The sequence below is a fragment of the Oryx dammah genome, unplaced genomic scaffold, assembly GCF_014754425.2.
Source record: "Oryx dammah isolate SB20612 unplaced genomic scaffold, SCBI_Odam_1.1 HiC_scaffold_4, whole genome shotgun sequence".
Lineage (NCBI taxonomy): Eukaryota > Metazoa > Chordata > Mammalia > Artiodactyla > Bovidae > Oryx > Oryx dammah.
Genome location: NW_024070188.1, coordinates 398021 through 410879, shown reverse-complemented (window position 1 = coordinate 410879; position 12859 = coordinate 398021). Strand labels below are relative to the sequence as shown.

At 44.0% G+C, this 12859-nt stretch overlaps 1 protein-coding gene across 1 annotated transcript; it reads left to right on the top strand.

Annotated features, from left to right (window-relative positions):
* The first annotated feature begins 5776 nt into the window (after positions 1-5776).
* Positions 5777-12389, top strand: EEF1A1 (eukaryotic translation elongation factor 1 alpha 1). Its single transcript, XM_040239039.1, has 8 exons — positions 5777-6045; positions 6977-7154; positions 7414-7593; positions 7710-8006; positions 8087-8237; positions 8335-8591; positions 8675-8909; positions 9011-12389. The coding sequence occupies exons 2-8, from the start codon at positions 7011-7013 to the stop codon at positions 9133-9135; spliced, it is 1389 nt and encodes a 462-aa protein (XP_040094973.1). The 5' UTR covers positions 5777-6045; positions 6977-7010; the 3' UTR covers positions 9136-12389.
* The last annotated feature ends 470 nt before the right edge of the window (positions 12390-12859 follow it).

The following is a 12859-nucleotide window of genomic DNA, read 5'->3' as shown; positions in this document are numbered from 1 at the left end:
AAGAACACAAGCTGGAATCAAGATTGCTGGGAGAAATATCAATAACCTGAGATATGCAGATGATACCACCCTTATGGCAGAAAGTGATGAGGAACTAAAAAGTCTCTTGATGAAAGTGAAAGTGGAGAGTGAAAAAGTTGGCTTAAAGCTCAACATTCAGAAAACGAAGATCGTGGCATCCAGTCCCATCACTTTATGGGAAATAGATGGGGAAACAGTGGAAACAGTGTCAGACTTTATTTTTGGGGGCTCCAAAATCACTGTAGATGGTGACTGCAGCCATGAAATTAAAGGACGCTTACTCCTTGGAAGAAAAGTTATGACCAACCTAGATAGCATATTCAAAACCAGAGACATTACTTTGCGACTAGGGCCTGTCTAGTCAAGACTATGGTTTTTCCAGTGGTCATGTATGGATGTGAGAGTTGGACTGTGAAGAAGGCTGAGCGCCGAAGAATTGATGCTTTAGAACTGTGGTGTTGAAAAAAAAAGAACTGTGGTGTTGGAGAAGACTCTTGAAAGTCCTTTGGACTGCAAGGAGATCCAACCAATCCATTCTGAAGGAGATCAGCCCTGGGATTTCTTTGGAAGGAATGATGCTAAAGCTGAAACTCCAGTACTTTGGCCACCTCATGCGAAGAGTTGACTCATTGGAAAAGACTCTGATGCTGGGAGGGATTGGGGGCAGGAGGAGAAGGGGATGACCAAGGATGAGATGGCTGGATGGCATCACTGACCCGATGGACATGAGTCTTCGTGAACTCCGGGAGTTGGTGATGGACAGGAAGGCCTGGTGTGCTGCGATTCATGGGGTTGCAAAGAGTCAGGCGCGACTGAGAGACTGAACTGAACTGAATGTTTGTAAAAATGGTCTGCATCTTCAGTTACATTATCTCAGTTCTGTAACATACACGTCATAAGATACTGCACAGTAGGATAATGAGTTAAAGGGTGACTTTTCACCGCAAGATCACACAGCTAATAAATAAAATTGCTTGGGGACTTCCCTGGTGGTCCAGTGGCTGAGACTGAGCTTCTAATGCAGGGTACCTGGGCTTAATCCCTGGTCAGGGAATTAGATCCCACATGCTGCAACTAAGACCCAGCATAGCCAAATAAATAAATAATTAATTAAAAAAATAAAAAGAAATGATTCTAAAAATAAATTGCTGGGAACAGACTCCAGCTCTTCTTTTAATCCAGTGTTTGTTCTATGTATGTTCTATCTATGTATGTTAAGTAGATTTAGTCATGTTCAACTCTGGGCAATCCTATGGACTATAGCCCCCCCATGCTCTTCTGTCTATGGGATTCTCCAGGCAAGAGTACTGAAGTGCATTGTCATACCCTCCTGCAGGGCATCTTCCCAACCCAGGGATCGAACCTGTGTCTCTTGTGTCTCCTGCATTGGCAGGCAGGTTCTTTACCACTAGTGCCATCTGGGAAGCCCAGTGTTATCTATGAAGACACAGATATTGTGGAGTCACAATAAGTAGTTAGGGAAGATTATACTTTCCTTTATACCGAATGAGAAAGCATATATCCTGGTAGGCACTGGATTTGACATCATGAGAGCAGTAGCAGAAGTATTTTTAGTTTCCTTAATTTTCCTGGCATATCCTTTACACTTTCTCTAAACTGCTAAAAAGAAAATGAGTAACATTTCGCTGTATAACTTCTGTACTTTTTTTTTTTTTTACTATGTACCTATTTCAACATGTTTGCAAATAAAATGATAGCAAAAAGTTTATCTTCTCTACTGAATTAAGTTAGCATCACAACGGCATACCAATTGAGGGCAGGTGTTCTCCAAAATACCTATAGAAACATGGTCTTTACTAGATAATTGAATGCCCTTGGTGGTATCTTTTCATGTCATTGCATATTAGAATAGAATTGTGAGGTAAGTGCTCAGTACGAGTAATGAGCAGACCCATGTAACACATGAACTGAGAAGCGAAGACTGCTGGGTATCACAGATCTGTAAGCAGCAGACAGAGGTCTCCTTGAACCAAAACGTCTGCAATTTTCATTAGATTGTACTGCCTAGATCTGCTGGTAAAAGTCAGGACTAGCTCTCTGGTCAGATTTTTCGGGTTTCAGTGCTGCTCTGCTGGACACAATGTCCTCACAGAAAAGATCTCCAATATGTATTAAGTGTAAAAAGCAAGGCGATATATTTTATTTTACTACTTTTGCAGAAATAAAGCGAAACTTTAAAAAAGAATTTATGTCTGCATTTGCCTATTACCCACATACTCTCAGTTGCCTACAGGCTCTCCATCTGTAAAGTATGGGTGCTGGGATTACATTAAATATTGCAAATATTAGAACAGTGCCTGGCACTCTGAAGTACCATTTTACTTGGATTCTCAGTTCAAATTCCCTGGCATAATCATTTTCTAAACTACCCTTTTAAAAATCGTTTTCAATTGCAGAGGCAAGATGAAAATGTGGCAAGCTACAGCAAAAATGTAATTACTTAAAGCTGCTCTAAATTTGGCCGGAAACAGAGCGATTAGCCAATACCGAAAGACGCTTGGTGAATCACAATTACTGTACAGATATCCCAAAGAAATTGTTCACTACTTTACTGAATACATTTATTTGGTTATTACCAAGATCTTCCCCCCACCCCTCCCAAAAAGGGTCGCGAAGATATTGACGACAATGTATTTTAACAGCTTGCTACCCTGAAGGGTATAAAGCAACTTGAAGGAAAATCTCAAGCAAAATAACGACCTTAGATTGCGACCGCCAAAACACATTTACAAGTCTCAACAACGTTATTGTTACCGCTTGAGTATCTAAGTTAAAGGCACACTGTAACTGCTGTAACAGGAGAAAAGATGTGCTAGGATTTCAGCACTGCAAAACTGGGGGTCCGGGGAAAAGGGCGGACGCGCGAAGCTAACGAAAACCGTCCCCCTGCCCCCCGCCCCTCGGCCACGCGGGGTTTTTAGCTTCCTCCCAGGCGCTTCCTTCCGCCGTCGGCGTCCAGAGAGTGACCTCAAGCAGGGGGCGGGGCCGGGGCGGGGCCGCCTCGGCGCAGAGTGAGCCGATTCCGCGGCCGCCGCCCCCCCCGGCTTGCCCACAGGTGTCGGAGCGCACGCGAGGCGCGGGCTCGCCCTCGCGTGCACGCCGGCGCGCCCTGAGGCGCGCGAGGCTGCCGTGCGTCGCGCTGCCCGCCGCGCTCCGCGTCCACCCGGAGCACGGACGTGGGCTCTGCTCGGAGCAGCGGCTTGGGGCCGTCGTCTAACCCTAACTCGCTCTGTGGCTCGAGATCTCCCCAGTTCTCTAAAGTCTCGGCCCTTAGCGCACAGGACTAACAGCACCTGGTCGGTGGTGCTCAGTAGGTCACTTATGTGATCAATCAAGGACTATTGTAGGAGTTTGCAGTTCCTTAAGAACTATTTTGAAGGATTTTCTGAGAGGTATTTATAAAGTGTCTATACGGATCCGCAGGCTCAGGCCTTGGGGACAACTTTCAATTAATTGTGCCTATTTTACAGAGGTCACGTGTCTCACTTTTATTTTTTCCTAAACTGAAATTATATTGGATGTTTTCCTCTTACCAATATCTGCTTTCATTTTGACTTTTCTTTCTTAGATTAGATGCATCTGCAATTCTGGATTTCATGTAAAACTTTGAAATATTCAACTTTTGGTGTCTTTAGTCTTTGTTTCCTTCCCTCCTGTCACTAAATAACCGGTTCTTAAAGTTACCAAAATGTTGTCAGTCCTGTTAGTATGACCTCCAATAATGTACACACCTAAACCATCTGAGGAGTATGGAAAGAAAGCATGGTAAAGAAGCATGTAAAATAATAAATCTAATGTGGCAACCTAATCTTAATATGAAATAACACTGTGCTGTTAATATCACTGTCATACACAAATATGACTGTGGGAATATAGTTCCAAGAGATTAGCCATTAATTAATATTTCCAAGTTAATAAGAGCAGAGGTATTTGCATTGTTCTATTGCTAGTGATTTATTTTCACTTGTACTTCTTACATCTTTATCTTATTACAAACATGGACTAGCATATCAAGATGATTTCATTCCACATGTATATGACTGGGTAAGAACACTAGGAAAACGCACTGTGAAAAAAGAATTTGTGGAAGAAGAAAAGCTAGAAATATAGACATTATAGAAAAGGCTTTTGTTGCTAGAAACATGTTACACGTATTTCTAGAGAAACTTCATATGGCCTACTTTCTTTCATGAAAACTATATCAATGCTAAAACAAGCCTACAGACTCCTAATGAAGAAAGAAAAACTTGATTTTTAGAAATGTGTGGCTGCAAAGAATGTGTACAAAGGCTGTAACAAAAGACTTTCTTTTATAAAGAAAAAGAAGGCATTTGGATTCTGAGAAGTGACTGGAAGCTAGGATTGGAAGAATTGTATTATAGAATGAAATTGAAAGTAAACACCATGGAAATTTGCCTATAACTGATTCCCACTGTTTTATATATGTTTTCCTCTTCTAATTTGATTGTGGGTTCCTCTCCAAAAGGAGGTACTTCTTTTGCACATGCCACAGAGTTTTACTTTGCCCTGGACACATAGTAGGTTCTCAAGTTGTGTTAACAGATTGGCTGAAAAAGTTGTCCTGATGTGCTATATGTGGAAGAAGAGACAAAACGTGTGTTAGTTACTCTGTCGTGTCCGACTCTGTGATCCCATGGACCGCAGCCCACCAGGCTCCTCTGTCCATGAAATTCTCCAGGCAAGAATACTGGAGTGGGTTGCCATTTTCTTCTCCAAGAAAATGATCTAGTAATTAAGCTCATTAAATATAAAGCTTCTTCTGCAGGAGTGTTTCTGAGAGTCTGCCCTTCTTGCTAAACTAAAAAGGTCTCATCCAGTGTCACCTTAGATTTATGCCTAAAATGTAGTTACAATCAACAGGATGACGGAAAACGAAGCTATTAGACGGGATAGGCCATTTTTGGGAAGCAGTGATTTCACAGCAGTGTCGGAGACTGTAAACTGCGTGGATAAGCTTGCTGATGCTGTAGATCTTAGTCTCTACATGAGATCATGTGATTATGAGAAACTCTTTTTAGGTTTTCCATGCTTGCAATCAGAGTGTACACTGGAAAATGTACCAGAAGACCAGGCACAGACTCACGATTTCGTCAACGTAATAACACTAGAGTTAGAAGTAAAGCAAACTGCAGGATTCAAGTCTATTCTAAACTGAAAAACTGGACATCTGGAGTACCACATGGCGTGACTGTGTGGTATGAACTTTGAATAAAAGCTATGAATGGCGAAAGCAAAGAGGTTGCCCTTGGAGCATATTCGTCCGGCTGCTAGCCTCCGAACCGAACCACTCGTGGATTCTCCGGCCCTGTCGGCCTCCGCCCTCGCCCACCGCCCGGGTCCCCGGGCCTTAGACTTCTCTCCAGTAGGAAGGGGCGCGGAGGGTAGGAGCCGGTGAGACACCAGCCCTGGTACAGCAGGAGGCTCGAGGAGTTGGTCCGGAACCCGCGAGACTGCAAGGCTGGGGACGGGAGATGGACTGCGGGTTAAAGGGCTACCCTAATATCGGTCTCTGCAGTTAAACCGGGAATAGTATAGAGGGAAGCTTCTGGATGTCCCCACCCGGCCGCCTCCTCGCCGCCCCACCCCCCAGCTGTGCAGCGAGTAATTCATACAAAAGGACGACTCGCCTCTGCCCCGGGAAGCCCAGGGACCGTCGATAAACTCCCACTACCCTGGAACCGAGGGAGCGCTCGTCCCCGCCCCCCACCGACCCGCTCTCGTCCTCCTCTGGGTCTAGAGGAGCATGCGCGGGGCGCCCAGCGCTCGTCTGTGGGCTGAGCGTACATCGCCCACGGTCCCCGAGACGTTGGGGGAGGGGACGGAGATTGAACTGGTGCCTGGTGGAGGCGGCGCGGGGTAAACTGGGAAAGTGGTGTCGTGTGCTGGCTCCGCCCTTTTCCCCGAGGGTGGGGGAGAACCGTATATAAGTGCCGTAGTCCCCGTGAACGTTCTTTTCGCAACGGGTTTGCCGCCAGGACACAGGTGAGTGCCGGGTGTGGCTTCGGTGGGCCCGGCCTCCGCCGACGGCCGCGGCCTTCGCGTGCGTGTACCTCCCGCCGCGCCCGTGGGCATCTTCACCATGTTCTTGACCCGAATTTCGGGGGGTGAGCGGGTGGGGGTGGGGTGGGGGGAGTTCGAGGCCTTGCGCTTTTCTCGCAGTACCTTCGCCTCGTGTTTGGGTGGAGGCCTGGGCTGTGGCACCGTGGCCGCTGCGTGTGGATCCAGCCGCGCTTTGCCGCCCGGTTCCCCCCACCCCGCCTCCACACACACTATTGAACAACTCCACGAAGCCGCGGGTTCTTCGGCCGGGGCGGTTCACCCGAGGCCGGCCGGGGGCTGACAGAATGGGCTTCTCGGCGCTCGTCGGGAGCTGGGGCGGGGGGCGGCCGCGAGGCGCTGAGGGCTTGGGCCTGCTTCCCCCGCGCACATGCCATCGCGGCCTCGCTGGCCCGAGGCGGGGCGGGAGAGCCGTGGCGGCCGGGCGAGCAGAGCGCCGCCCCACCCGGCACCAGTTGCGTGCGCGGAAAGATGGCCGCTCCCCGGCCCCTCTGCACGGCTTCAAAATGGAGGACGCGGCGGCTCGGGCGGGGAGCGGCCGGTGAGTCACCCGCACAAAGGCCCCGGCCCCGTCCCAGCCCGGCGCCGCTTCCTTGGGACACCCACCCGCGCCCCCCGCGGCGGACCGGGTGCCGTCCTGGCCTCTCGATCCCTCGAGGTTCTAGAGCGACACATGGGGTGGGGGAGGGGAATCTGGACGGAGGAGCTTATGGGTGGAGACTTGAGTTGGGCCAGCTTGGCACTGGTTGTAATGCTCCTTGGAATTTGCCCTTGGAGTTTGGATCGTAGCTTTTTCTTCAGCTTCCAGACAGTGGTTTTAAAGTGTTTAACACACCTCCACCCCTTTTCCAATTAGGTGTCGTGAAAACCACCGTTAAACCTAAGCCAAAATGGGAAAAGAGAAGACCCACATCAACATCGTTGTCATTGGGCACGTAGATTCAGGGAAGTCTACCACGACTGGCCATCTGATCTACAAATGTGGCGGGATCGACAAGAGAACAATTGAAAAGTTCGAGAAGGAGGCTGCCGAGGTAGGCAAAATTAGAATGAATATTGGCTGAGCAAGTGCATTTGAGTGGCAATTTTCCGAAAACTAGCCACTAGTCTAGACTTTACTAGTTAAAAGGTAAATTGCAAAGTTTGCTAAGTCAGTTAACTTTTGAAAATAAGGTAAATGCACTTAAGTGTAACAGTTGTAAGTGAAATCCAGCATTTTTTCCAAGTTAGGGAAAAGAATTTCGTGCTGGAGTTCATGTTTTAGTACTAAGTAATCGTCCTTAATCTTTCTAGATGGGAAAGGGCTCCTTCAAATATGCCTGGGTCTTGGACAAACTGAAAGCTGAACGTGAGCGTGGTATCACCATTGATATCTCCCTGTGGAAATTTGAGACCAGCAAGTACTATGTTACCATCATTGATGCCCCAGGACACAGAGACTTCATCAAAAACATGATTACAGGCACATCCCAGGTTTGTGAGACTAAAAACTACTGAAAATAACTCTGGGTCTGTTTTTACACTGGCAAAGCCATGGATCCTTTTGAAGAACTTAGTTTAACAGGATGTGGACTTTTTTTCTTTCAAAGGCTGACTGTGCTGTCCTGATTGTTGCTGCTGGTGTTGGTGAATTTGAAGCCGGTATCTCCAAGAACGGGCAGACCCGTGAGCATGCCCTTCTGGCTTATACCCTGGGTGTGAAACAACTAATTGTTGGCGTTAACAAAATGGATTCCACTGAGCCACCTTATAGCCAGAAGAGATACGAGGAAATTGTTAAGGAAGTCAGCACCTACATTAAGAAAATTGGCTACAACCCCGACACAGTAGCATTTGTGCCAATTTCTGGCTGGAATGGTGACAACATGCTGGAGCCAAGTGCTAATGTAAGTGATTTTCAAGTTTTTAAGACTTAAGATCTGTAATGGGGTTTAGTTTGATGGTAATCCAGCCTTTCTTGTTTTAGATGCCATGGTTCAAGGGATGGAAGGTCACCCGTAAGGACGGCAATGCCAGTGGAACCACCCTGCTTGAAGCTCTGGATTGCATCCTGCCACCAACTCGCCCAACTGACAAACCCTTGCGTTTGCCTCTCCAGGATGTCTATAAAATTGGTGGTAAGTAGAATAAAACCATTAGAATTTGTCTGGGTTGGTATAATACCTTCGGCCTGCGTTTGAGGCATTTATTAAGTACTGTAAACGTTTATTTTAGGTATTGGTACTGTCCCTGTGGGTCGTGTGGAGACTGGTGTTCTCAAACCTGGCATGGTGGTCACCTTTGCTCCAGTCAATGTAACAACTGAGGTGAAGTCTGTAGAAATGCACCATGAAGCATTGAGTGAAGCCCTTCCTGGGGACAATGTGGGCTTCAATGTCAAGAACGTGTCTGTCAAAGATGTCCGTCGTGGCAATGTGGCTGGTGACAGCAAAAATGATCCACCCATGGAAGCTGCTGGCTTCACAGCTCAGGTAACACTTAGAGACAAGTTTTTATTTACTGCTATAACTTTAAGGGTCTTTGAGACACAACTAAATGCAAGGCTTCTTTCCAGGTGATTATTTTGAACCATCCAGGCCAGATCAGTGCTGGATATGCACCTGTGCTGGATTGTCACACAGCTCACATTGCTTGCAAGTTTGCTGAGCTGAAGGAGAAGATTGATCGTCGTTCTGGGAAAAAGCTGGAAGATGGCCCTAAATTCTTGAAATCTGGTGACGCTGCCATCGTTGATATGGTTCCTGGCAAGCCTATGTGTGTCGAGAGCTTCTCTGATTATCCTCCCCTGGGTAAGAATGTTTCTCTGCTGTAATTAAAAACTAAATTTTAGAGGTAAACTTAAAGGTTTGAAAAATGTCTCTAATGGTAATACAATGTTTGTTTTTCATAGGCCGTTTTGCTGTGCGTGACATGAGACAGACAGTCGCTGTGGGTGTCATCAAAGCAGTGGACAAGAAGGCAGCTGGAGCTGGCAAGGTCACCAAGTCTGCCCAGAAAGCTCAGAAGGCTAAATGAATATTATCCCCAATACCTGCCACCCCAGTCTTAATCAGTGGTGGAAGAACGGTCTCAGAACTGTTTGTCTCAATTGGCCATTTAAGTTTAATAGTAAAAGACTGGTTAATGATAACAATGCATCGTAAAACCTTCAGAAGGAAAGGAGAATGTTTTTGTGGACCATATGTTTTGTGTGTGGCAGTTTAAGTTATTAGTTTTTAAAATCAGTACTTTTTAATGAAAACAACTTGACCAAAAATCTGTCACAGAATTTGAGACCCATTAAAAAAAGTTTAATGAGAAACCTGTGTCTTCTTTTGGTCAACACTGTAATTCCCTATAGTAACTACTTTGGTAAGAATTGCTCATAAGCTATTTCTGGTAAAACAGTTTTCAAATTATGGGTTTGTATTTCTAGGGTGGAGCTTCAGGTTTGTTAACCTTAAGTTGAGAACTCTCATCTGTTTTAATAACATCCTAAGCATTGGTGCAACACTTTCTAGATTAGGACAGATGAGCAAAGAGTAACTGTTTTATATGTAAGCTAGTTTGTAAGGTTAGATTCTATAGTATAGAAGCTCCTGTTGCATATAAAATTTTGTATGGTTATATAAATGAATAAATCTATGGCATTTAGTTTCCAGATATGAGGATGTGCATTCACATTTATAATAAGTAGTTAATCTAAAATGTGAGGCTTAAACAGTATTGAGTACTGCCCTGCTGGAGTTAATTGTATACAGGTTCTAGGAAAAATAAAAGACTAGGAAAAATAAAAGATGCTGGAGGCTAATTGTGTTTCCTGTCACTTAAATAGAAATGAACTTTATAGGAATTTTCATCTAATGGGCAAGGTTGGGTGATGAGAACATGGCTACATTGGTGAGAAGGGTATGGCCCATTTGGGTCTGAGTGTAGGTTCATCTAGTTAATGTTTTCAGAGTTAACTGCCTTTCAAAAAAACTAGAAAGGAAGCTGGAAAGTTGTCATTTGCAGGTTGCTATAATTTGACAGTTGAATGAAAATAACCCTTAACACCAGAGGAATTACTTTTGTAACCTGTCAATTGCAGGGCTTGGTCACAAATGGGAAAAGCTAGGTGGTCAGCTGATGATTGGTCTCTGGGTATAAGCAATGTAATTCTAAGTTAACCTTGGTTTTGATAGTCTTAACACATTTGGAGAAACTGAGTAATTCTGTATCTGATAACTTGGCTTTTATAATAATGAGAGGGAAATTAATCCAGCTGAAAAACCATTCTGGAAGCCTTTTTTTGCAAATAGAAAGCATCCTGTGAAATGTAGACAGGTGGATTGTTAATTGTAATTTTTCCTAGATAAAAATAATTTATATGGCCATTGGTAGGGGCTCTAAACTGACAAAAGATTTGGTCCCTAGCTTGTTCCTTAATGTTTTGACAGGTATGGCATTAACTGATTAAAGGAGATATGAATAAAGATTGCTAGCTAGTAAATAGTGAAGATTTGTCTTCACAAGGAAGGTTTCATTGCAGAAAATAGCTTTCATTAAGGAGAGCAGGACAGTTGGCATACTTGGAGCCATAGATTTGTCTGTAGAGAATTGCTGTGAGCGCCACCTACTGGTGGTCACTACAGACTGGTTTAAAACGTGAATTTCTAGATTCAGGATGAATGTTTTGCTCAGTTTTTTATACAGTTGCCTTTTTCAATATGAACTGACTGAAAAGATTTATAAAGCAAACTGGTGCTTGACCTTAAACCCCATTTTTAAAATTGTCTAGCTCTTGAAATGGAATCATGTTGAGACTTGGCCCCAGGAATTCTTGTGTGGTTTCAGAATATGAGAGGCAGTATGATTTCTGAAAAAAAGATTCTTAATCCTATTTCCAGAATAGGTAGTCTAGTTGAGTTTTGGCCAGATTATGCTTTGGGGGTTTTTTCAAGAGCATGAGCAATTTATCTGGTTGGGTTCTGGTCTGCCCAAAAGCAGATTGCATATACTGAAGAGCTTGATTATTAGTAATTTGCAGAATGGGGTATATAATACCAGGACAGGACTATAGATTTTTTTATTAAAGTATTTACCTTTGTTACCTTTTGTTAGGTTGAGCACTGAGCTCATGCCGAAAACAGGCTGTTTCTGGCTCTAGATACAATTCTTGAAATGGGCAACTCTAGAAAAGGGATGAAAACTTGTGTGTCAAGATGTCCTTTTATGTTTTTGGTTGATAGGTGTTAGATGTCCTTGTGAAATGCTGCAGGACTATATATAGTCACTTGGGAATTATTAAAGGTATATTAAATATTCCCTTGTATCTTGAATGAGCAGCATGAGTTCTCAATCTTGTGATAAGAGCAAGCTCTTCCATATGAGAGAGAAGGTGGACTGAAATGTGTTTTCCTTTATTTGCAATGTTCCTGAAATTTTTCCTGATCTGGTTTTGCTTTTCATGACTTCTCTCCTTTTTTCTTCCAAACCTCACCACCTTTTTTCTTTTGTCACCCTGGTGGCATCAGAGTCCTCTGCAGGCCTCTAGGAACTTCCTAGAAAAGTTAAAATCACAACTGAAGTTGCATTGCTTGCTCAAGTGATAGTGATTTAGAAAAAACATTGGAAACTGCCACATGGCTTCTGAAAGGTCACTGACCTCTGATCCAGTGGAAAACTTGGAAAGGATCATATGGGTGTCTTTTCTAAATAGGTTATGCTACATAGTCCTGCTGTTAATAGAAATGAGTGAGGTTAGTGAATTTGTCATGCACCTGGGACAACCTTCAGCAGGCCCATGGATTGACAACAAAGATCACGTTAATATTTCAAGTAAGCAATAATAGGAAACTTAGTGGAATATTTTAAAGTTCTTACCACTTTTTTCATTGAGGTCCTTAACCTAAAGTTTACCCTGTAAAAGCGTTTTGCAAGTTTTGGTAAAGTTTACCAAAAACAGTTAACAGTTTACTTACCGCAGTCATGGCATAGAATATTTCCATCACCTTTCCCCCTCCCCCAAATTCCCCATGCCCCTTGTGTGGTCAATCGCTCTTCTCTACCTCTTATTCTTGGTAACTACTGACCTATATTCTTTCCCTGTTTTGTTTGCAGCAGTGTCAGAAACCTGAATTGATACCATATGTAGCCTTTGAATCTGGTTTCTTTATAGCATGATGCCTTTGAGATCTGTTTTGCATGTATCAGTAATCTGTTCCTTTTTAATAACTACAAGCTTGTTTACAGCTGAGGGACATTGGTTGTTTTGGATAATTACAAATAAACCACTAAACATTCACATATAGGTTTGTGTGTGATTACAGGTTTTCATTTTACTTGTGTAAAAACCAAGGAGGGGGATTGCTTATTAGTTCTTGGCAAGTGTATACTTTTTAAGAAACTGCTAAAATTTTTCAGTGAACCGTTAGTAATTTAGGTGAAGTTGTTAAGTTTTATTTTGATAAGAATTTTTTGAAAATAATTCATTTGGCTCTTATTGTTGTCAGGTCTCAGTTGTGGCACATGGGATCCTGGTTATATCACTGTCTCCCATTGTAGCACAGCTAGGGGCTCTCTAGTTGTGGCGTATCGGGTTAGTTGCCTGACCAGGGATCGAATCCACATCCTCTGAATTATTAATCATTGGACCACCAAGGAAGTCCTTGATGTGATTAATTTTTTAATGAAAATTAATTTGTATAAGGTTTCCCTTGTAGCTCAGTAAAGAATCTACCTGCAGTGCAGGAGACCCGGCTTCGATCCCTGGGTTGGG

What these genes read in the sequence shown, in the direction of transcription:
- EEF1A1 (XM_040239039.1), top strand. Translation starts at nt 7,011, where the DNA reads ATGGGAAAAGAGAAGACCCACATCAACATCGTTGTCATTGGGCACGTA. An exon ending in TGATTACAGGCACATCCCAG is followed by an intron (nt 7,594 to 7,709) that starts GTTTGTGAGACT and finishes TTTCTTTCAAAG; the next exon opens with GCTGACTGTGCTGTCCTGAT. An exon ending in CTGCTGGCTTCACAGCTCAG is followed by an intron (nt 8,592 to 8,674) that starts GTAACACTTAGA and finishes GCTTCTTTCCAG; the next exon opens with GTGATTATTTTGAACCATCC.